This window comes from Lygodium microphyllum, chromosome 20 (genome assembly GCF_053477565.2).
Source record: "Lygodium microphyllum isolate KBCC chromosome 20, Lygodium_microphyllum_v1.1.10, whole genome shotgun sequence".
Lineage (NCBI taxonomy): Eukaryota > Viridiplantae > Streptophyta > Polypodiopsida > Schizaeales > Lygodiaceae > Lygodium > Lygodium microphyllum.
This window is the reverse complement of record NC_141154.1, coordinates 131,045,227-131,054,068: the sequence shown is the minus strand read 5'-3', so window position 1 is coordinate 131,054,068 and position 8,842 is coordinate 131,045,227. Positions and strand designations below refer to the sequence as shown.

At 40.7% G+C, this 8,842-nt stretch overlaps 1 protein-coding gene across 1 annotated transcript; it reads left to right on the top strand.

Annotated features, from left to right (window-relative positions):
- Positions 1–4,937: 4,937 nt before the first annotated feature.
- LOC148019397 (hydroxycinnamoyltransferase 1-like) lies at positions 4,938–6,720 on the top strand. Its single transcript, XM_087701400.1, has 2 exons — positions 4,938–5,440; positions 5,579–6,720. The coding sequence occupies exons 1-2, from the start codon at positions 4,973–4,975 to the stop codon at positions 6,488–6,490; spliced, it is 1,380 nt and encodes a 459-aa protein (XP_087557526.1). The 5' UTR covers positions 4,938–4,972; the 3' UTR covers positions 6,491–6,720.
- Positions 6,721–8,842: the final 2,122 nt, after the last annotated feature.

Sequence of the window (8,842 nt, the reverse complement as noted above, 5' to 3'; positions counted from 1 at the left end):
ATTGTATATTCTTCTAACCTTCCCTTCAAAAGCTTCATGAACTCTTTTCAGCAGATATAGTGAAGCTGAGAAGCCTCCCACCAGTGCAGGATTGCCTTTATTCCATGGACCAGTTGTTCCTGTATCAAGTCTATAACCTTCTGAACTTCAGGATTCATTATGTGTTTCAAGTCCTGACATGATAATGTCAGCTCCCCATATTCATGCTGAGGATACCCGGCTTTTAGATCCTCCTTGGACCACATGTCTGCAAGGGCATGTGGCAAATCAATCTCAGCAAATGGTGTGTCCATTCTATCAAAGGTACACTTAATGGACTGCCATGTCTGTAACATCTCGAAACAGTAGGATGGCTTTGTCTTCAGAAAGACAGGCAAACAAGGGATTTTGGCACTCAAGAAAGAGAGGAAATTCTCATCAACAAAGACACTGCCTCCAAGGCATCTAGTACTCTTTGTAGCTTCCTTCACTTCAAAATTTATACCAGGAACTTTCTCATGCACAACCAAATCAATAGTGGCTCCGCCCACATCAACCACAGCAAACCTTTCCCCTTCTTTGATGGACAGGAATCTAGCATTTTGGAGACAATGCAAAGATGCAGCCTCTGGCTCCAAAACTACTCTTAATGGATGAGGGCTTGCATCCTCTGAGCATGTTCTACTTGACACTCCCTTGACCATACCAACTTCCTGAGCACATTTCCTCATCTTTTGCTTGGCAGCTTCTGCCCATATTGCTAGCACGGTAAGACACCATTGAATATCCTTCATCATCAATTGCCCACCATACCTGTCCCTCAGGTAATGCAAGATAAATTGTGATATTTTCTTGAGGTAGTCGACGATGAGAGACTCAATTGAAAGGCCTTGAGGAAGAGCCTTCGATTTGGATTGACCTTTGTAAGGAGCTTGTTCTACTAGATATAACTTGAAACCACTCATGAAAGTACTTCCGCAAGGAAGTGATTGCGTGCGTGCGACACTCATCTGGATGGCAATCTCATCAGTAAGACAGCTGCTGTCAGGACTGTTTGAATCATCACCAGCTTCTGATCCATGCCGGGCTCTCCTCGTTGGAGGTTGCAGATGATATCGATGTGGACGTTGAAGGCGAGGAGATACGATGGTATAGCAAGCTGGTCTGTGTTTTGTAGTAGGGCACAGAGGAGGTCTCACGCTACAGGGGCCAGTCGCGGTTGATGTCGTGCACAGATGTGGATGTCGTGCAGGGGCCATACCCTCTCTTGCTCTATTTGCCTATTATGTTTAACATCTTATCTCTTTTTCTCTCTCCTCTCATTCTCTCTTTTTTTTCTCTCTCTCCCTCTCTCATTTCCTTTGGCTCTCTTCCTCTCCTTCTCTCATTTCTTCTCCCTCCCTCTCCCTCTCTCATTTCCCTATTATGTTTTCGTCTCTCCCCCCTCTCCCTCTCCCTCTCTCATTTTCTCTCTCTTCCTCCCCCTCCCTCTCTCATTTCCTCTCCCCCTCCCTCTCCCTCTCTTTAATTTCCCTCTCTTTCTCCCTCTCCCTCTCCCTCATTTCTTCTCCCTCTCTCATTACATACAAATTATACAAAAAATAAATAAAAAAGAGAGAGAATACACTCTCCCTCTCTCATTCCCTCTCTCTCTTCCTCTCTTTCTCTCTCATTTCCTCCCCCTCCCTCTCCCATTTCCTCCCTCTCCCTCTCTTTAATTTCACTCTCTTTCTCCGTCTCCCTCTCCCTCATTTCTTCTCCCTCTCATATTATATACAAATTATACAAAAATTAAATAAATAAGAGAGAATACACTCTCCCTCTCTCTCATTCTCTCATTTCATCCCCCTTCCTCTTCCATTTCCTCCCTCTCACTCTCCCTTCCTCCCCCTCTCCCTCCCTCCCCCATTTCCTCCCTCTCCCTCTCTTTCTCTCTCATTTCCTCTCCCTCTCTCAATATATCTACACAAATTATAAAAGAAAAAGGGAGAGGGAGAGAGAGAATGCACTCTCCCTCCCTCTCCCTCTCTCATTTCCTCCCCATCCCTCTCCCTCTCTTTCTCTTTCTCTCCCTCTCTCGTTTCCTCCCCCCTCCCTCTCCCTCTCCCTCTCTTTCTCTTTCTCTTTCTCTTTCTCTTTCTCTCTCTCTCTCTCTCGTTCTCTCATTTCACCCCCCTCCCTCTTCCATTTCCTCCCTCTCCCTCCCTCTCCCTCTCTTTCTCTCTCATTTCCTCTCCCTCTCTCAATATATATACACAAATTATAAAAGCAAAAGGGAGAGGGAGAGATAGAATGCACTCTCCCTCCCTCTCTTTCTCTTTCTCTTTCTCTTTCTCTCCCTCCCTCTCCCTCTCCCTCTCTTTCTCTCTCATTTCCTCTCCTAAACAAGCAAAAGAGAAAGAGAATTAAACCCTAAACAAGCAAAAGAAGGAGAGAATGGACTCGCCGATGAGATATGGCGAGGGTTTGGCGGCTCCTCTTCGCAATGAAGGCTCCTTCTCCCCTTTGCGAACAACGGCGACGGTGGCGGCGGCAAGCCTTCTTCCTCTCCCTCTCTCATGACGGTCGCTCTCTCTCTCGCTCTTCCTCTCAAAACGATCGACGAAAATGCGTGAAATGAACCCGCGCTCGATTTCGCCCTGTTTTTTTTCCTTGTGCAACGCCGCTACTTGCATCGCTACCCGCCGTCGCTATAGGTTTAAATCCTTGTAGTGAGATGGTTAAGTAAATATAGCGCTATTGGTAGAGTATGCAAGTCTTTAAATGCCATACTTGAGATCACAAAAAAAGAGGCATTGCATATTTATGAAGAATTGGCTGAATTTGAGTGCGTTTATTGCTTACATTTCTTAGCTAACATTTTAAGAGGTTTAAGAACATTAAGCCAAATGTTTCAAAAAGACATTGTAGATGTCACAACTATAGATAGTCTTGTGAAGAATGAAATTATATCTATAACACAATATTACATTGATTGTCCTTCTCTTGATGTGAATACATTAACAATCGGTGTATATGGATATGATATCCTTCTAGACTATGGGCCTGAAAAATGATATTTATATACACTAAGAGGTGCTTTGCATGGAAATAAGTTTTATGAGCATGATTTAAAACGTAAATTTAATGGAGAAGACTTTAATAGGGCCTTAGAATTTCAAGTTGCTTTTGCCAAGTCAGCGGTGGTAAGTAACTTGAATTCTTGATTTGAAGATAATTCCGTGCTTAACTATTTAAAAATACTTATGCCTATACATCCAATACATGAGAAGGCCTTTAAAAACTATGGAATTCAAGAAATTGATAAAATAACTTCATTTTATGGTTTTTCCAAAAAGTTGAATATAGAGGAATTCCCTGCAATGATAGAAGTCGATGAGTTTAAAAAGAATTTAGACATTTTAATAAGCATCAAGCTTCTAGAGATTGGGTAAGATTCACATTACCAGAGTTAGCTTCATCACTTGCTTGCAACAATATGTGGAGGGATGCTTATCGTAATGTTCTTACTCTTTGTCAAGTAGCTCTTGTCCAATGTTTGAGCATTGCTATTTGTGAGAGAGGTTTTAGTGCTTGAACTGTGATAAAGAGTAAGCTACGTAATCATTTGGAGATTAAGAGTTTAGATGCATTAATGAAAATCTTTATTGAAGGGCCTTCTAAATTCACTAATATAGAGTTCATTGAGAGTATGGACTTATGGACTGAAAAAACACATCGACATTTATACACAACACAAGGAATTTGCTCATTGATTTTGCAATAACTTTGCATATTCAAAGGAACAATTGAATTTTTATGGCATATGATGATATTGAAGTCAATGTGCATTATTTGCGCTTTTGTTATCTTAAATTTTTAACTTTTTTTCATTGGCGCAATTTCTTTTTTCTCCTATGTGTTTATTGCATTTTTTAAATGTAAAATTTGTATTTTTTTCTCTACGTTTAGTCCTTTTTCTATGTTAAACTTGATTTTTCTTTGGTTGCTTTTATCTTTGGAGTAGAAAGATTTCATGCTTGTTTTTAGATCATGTTTGCTCAAGTATGGTTGTACTTCATTATGTTCTCTTTCATGTTAATTTTGTTTTCTCTTTTTGGTATCATGGTTACTTTCAATAAAATATGCTTGTTTTTTAAAATCTTTTTTGCTTTTGGTTTTCCTTGTATTTTATGATGTTCTCTTTCATGTTTTTTTTCTTTTTCTTTCTTCTAAGATTTAACTTCTTTTCTTTTGGGTTTTTGTTTTATACTTTCTTTTATCTTTGCGTTTATGATATATATACTTCTTTGAGGCCATAAACCCATTAAGAGACATAGAAACCACCTCTATATATCTGTTTTTGACTATTGAACTTTTAGATAAGTAATGTAGATTAAGTTTCTTAATAATAATAAGGGTTCTCGTCTCTAAGGTATAAGAGATAAGTAATTTAAAAAATTTCAAGGAAAACTTTGAAATAAGGATCATTTCAAATAATAGAAAAAAGGTGATTATCCTTTTATTAAATATTTAAAGGGTAGGATAAAGGGATTTGGACAGGCTCAAATTGGAACACAAAGGTTTTGGATGGTTCATATTTTACGAAAGCCCTTTAGGCTAGACAAGAAGGATCTATGTCAGGTTGACAATATTCTTTTTCGGGAAGAATGTACTAAGCCCTTTTGCAAAGAGCGTCTGGACTCTGTACTATGTAGTATGCAGTCAATCATTCCGCTTGCTAGAGGGTATGTTGTATATGCTCTTTCGGCTCACTTTGCAGGGATTCCAAGTTCCAAGTTCCAACCCACGTGGACGGCGTCATGACACATGTCGAACTCAAGTAATGGAAGCTCGAGCTTCTCGTGAGGGTTGGTGGGGCAGGACAGGTGCTCAAGATTCAGCGCGTTAATAGAATCACCTTATAAATTCGAAGGTCGAAGTACATTAAATATGTAATAGGGTAATAGCTTAGGAAAGGGAGTATATGGTTTAGGTTAGGATAGGGTAGGATATGGTTGATATAAATAAATGGACAATCCACATGGCTCGACCTCAAGCTGCGAAGATGCGCATCAAGGAGAGGAGGCAAGAGATGGTGTATCCGGCAGACGATCGTCGTCATCCGGTGCTGCATAGGCTGTCGGAGAGCGATCAGGTGCTATCGCTACGCTTCTTCATGTCCGTTCTCTATTTCTTCCGGGAAGGCCCCTCGGGAACCCAGCTGCGAGCGCTCCAGCGATCCCTCAGCGAGGCCCTGGCAGCCTTCTACCCTTTCGCGGGCCGCCTCGTGGAGCGACTCGGCGACCTGCGGCATGAAGCCCCCGGCCGCTTGGATGTGAGCTGCAGGGGCCAGGGCGCGCTCTTCTGCGAGGCCTGGGCGGCTACCCGGCTGGAGGCCTTCGAAGCCGATCACTTCCAGCCCCGCCGGGAGTTCCACCTCCTCGTCCCAGATGACACGCAAGCGCTTCTGCAGGTCCAGGTATCTTATCGTACCTTCTTCATCTCTCGCCGAAACCCAGCTACTTTTCGCAAAGCTGCTCACAAGGGACGTCCTCAACAGTCGAATATAGCCCGTTGGTACTGATCGACCGTATAACTTTTGTCATCTCTGTTGTAGTTCACGCATTTCGAGTGCGGCGGCGCCTGCCTCGGCGTCAGGTCGCACCACAGCCTCTGTGACGGAATCGCCATGGCCCACTTCATGCAGTCCTGGGTGCGCCTCGCCTCATCGACAGTTGCAGGCAATCCTCTCTCCTGCCTACCCGACCCATATGCCTCCTACGCCCCCCTCGAGGACACTTACAAAAGCAAGATAGACCTTGCCACGGCCGCCGGCGCTGTGCCTCTGGAAGAGGAGTACCCCCACTTGCGAACCACGCCCCCTCAGGTCCCGCCGCCCGCCAGCCCTGCAGACGCTGTCACGAGCAAGGTCTTCCGCTTTACACCCATGTCCATCGAGGCCCTCAGGATTGAGACCGGTGGCAGGTTCTCCAGCTTCCAGCTCATTGTCGCACACCTCTGGCAGGCCGTCACCCGCGCACGCGACACCCCGGCCTCCGAGAAGTCCCTGCTGGCCTTCTACGTGGACGCCCGACCCCACCTCGATCCACCCTTGCCCACCACCTTCATGGGCAACGCTGCATTCCAAACCTACTCTCAAGCCGCTGCCTCTGACCTCACCTCCAAGCCATTATCGCACGTCGCCTCCCTCGTCAAAGACGCCACGTCCTGCATGACCGATTCGTACATCATCTCTTTATTGGCCCGCATGAGAGACCATTCCCCTCCCCTCTCTTACTGCTCTTGTGCCGCTCCCAACCTCTCCGTGACGACATGGATCGGCCTTCCCTTCGCAGGCCTGGAGTTTGAGTGGGGTAAGGCCGCTTGCGTCCGAGTACCTCCTTTCTCTCAGCCCGCGGATGGGCTTGTCATTCTGATACCTTCTCCTCTTGGTCGACGTTATGTCGACGCCATGGTGACCCTCAAAAACATGTACATGCAAAAACTTGAGGCGCTCGTCATGATTTGATCGTTCCATCACCTGACTGGGTACTCTGAATGCCTTCATCATGAACTCATTTTGATGAAAATTAAATACTAATAACGGGGATTAAGAAGGCGTGCCCGACAGGACCCATTCTAATGTTTTAGTCTCGTTTTCTGAACAGAGTATGTCGTATGTTTTGCCACCTACCATAACCGAGAATGCGTTTTGTCTTAAATTTTTGGAACCTAACATATATCCTCCTATTCTCCGACTAAGGCGGTTTAGTAAAATTTGAACCATCCAAAATCTTTACTTTCTAAATTGAACCGGCCTTATTTCTTTGATTTTAAGAATTAAATTGGTCAAAATTTTCTTTTAAATTTTTAATGAAAGGCTAATTGTTTTTTTCTCTATTATTTGAAAAGCTTTATCTTTCAAAGTTTCCCTTAGAATTTGTTCAATTACTTATCTCTTACACTTTAGAAATGAAAACCTTTATGATCATTAAGCAACTTGATCCATATAACTTATCTAAAATTTTAATAGGTAAAAACAAATGTATACAAGTGGTTGCTATATCTCTTATTGAGTCTATGGACTCGGTAGCAACTTGATCCATATAACTTATGATCTAAAATTTTAATAGGTAAAAACAAATGTATACAAGTGGTTGATATATCTCTTAGTGAGTCTCTGGACTCGGAGAAAATAAGAGCAAAAGTAAAGCGAATATATAAAATAAAAACTCAAAAAAAGAGAAGTTAAAGCATAGAAGAAACAAAAAGAATAAAACAAATCTAGCATAAATGATAACATAATGAGATATAACCAAAACAAAAAATAAAAAACTTTAAAAAAAGTCTAGCACATTTTATTGGAAAAAAGTATGATACAAAAACCAATAAGAAATCCAATATTAAAGAGAATATAATGAAATATAACCCAATTTTTTTTTAAAAAAGTTTCTAAAAAAGGCATGCATATTTTATTAAGCAAAAATGATCTAAAAACAAATGTGAAAGATTTTTATTCAAAAGATAGAAGAAACCAAAGAGAAATAAGTTAAACATGGAAAAATGATTTAAACGCAAAAATATCAAGACAACAAATGTGCAAATAATACATAGTGACTTCAAGATTATCATAGGCCATAAAAAATTAATTACTCTTATGAGTATGCAAATTTATTGCAAAATCAATGAGCAAATTCCTTGTGTTGTGTTTAAATGTTGATGTGTTTTTTAGCCCATAAGTCCATACTCTCAATGAACTTCATATAAGTGAACTTAGAAGGTCCTTTAATGAAGATTTTCATGAACGCATTTAAACTTTAATCTCCAAAGAATTAAGTAGCTTACTCTTTGTCACAGTTCAAGCACTAAAACCTCTCTCACAAATAGCAATGCTCAAACATTGGACAAGAGCTACTTGATAAAAAGTAAGAATATTCGAATATGTATCCCTCCACATACTATTGCAAGCAAGTGTTGAATCTATCTCTAGCAATATGAATCATATCCAATCTCTAGAAGCTTGATGCTTAAAATTTCTAAATTCTTTCTTAAACTCGTTAACTTCTACCAAATTTGCGGAAAATTATTCTATATTTAGCTTTTTAGGAAAACCATAATATGAAGTTAATTGATCTATCTCTTGGGTTCCATAGTTCTTTAAGGCTTTCTCATGTATTGGATGATGTGCAGGCACATGTATTTTTAAAAAGTTAAGTATGGAATTATCTTGAAATCGGGAATTCAAGTTACTTACCATTGAATTGGCAAAAGTAACTTGAAATTCTAAGGCCCTGTTAAAGTTTTCTCCATTAATTTTATGCTTTAAATCATGCTCATAAAATTTATTCCCATGCAAAGCACCTCTTAATGTAAATAAATATCCTTTATCAGGCCCATAGTTTGGAAGGATATCATATCCATATACTCCAACAGTTAATGCATTCACATCAGGAGAAGGACAATCAATGTAATATTGTGTTATGGATACAATTTCATTCTTCACAAGACTATCTATAGTTCTGACATCTAGAAATTCTCTTTTGAGTGTTGTTAAACCTCTCAAAATATCGGCTAAGAAATACAAGCAATAAACGCATTCGGACTCAACCAAATCTTCATAAATATGCAATGCCTATCTTTTTGTGATCTCAAGTATTGCATCTAAAAACTCGTATACTCTACTAATAGCTTTATATCTACTCTCTACCTACTTAACCATCTCACATCAAAAGTATGCTCAAGCCTAAGAATGGGATATGCCAAATCTTGTTGCATAGCTTGCAACCCTTCTAATCTCTTCGTGCTAACATTAAAATGAGAAGCTATAGCATTAATAAGTTTTTCTAGCTTTTTGCAATAAGACATCTCTTTTGCTACATTA

Coding starts and splice junctions, on each gene's coding strand:
- LOC148019397 (XM_087701400.1), top strand. CDS start 4,973: ATGGTTGATATAAATAAATGGACAATCCACATGGCTCGACCTCAAGCT. Junction 5,441..5,578: donor AAGCGCTTCTGCAGGTCCAG/GTATCTTATCGT, acceptor TCTCTGTTGTAG/TTCACGCATTTCGAGTGCGG.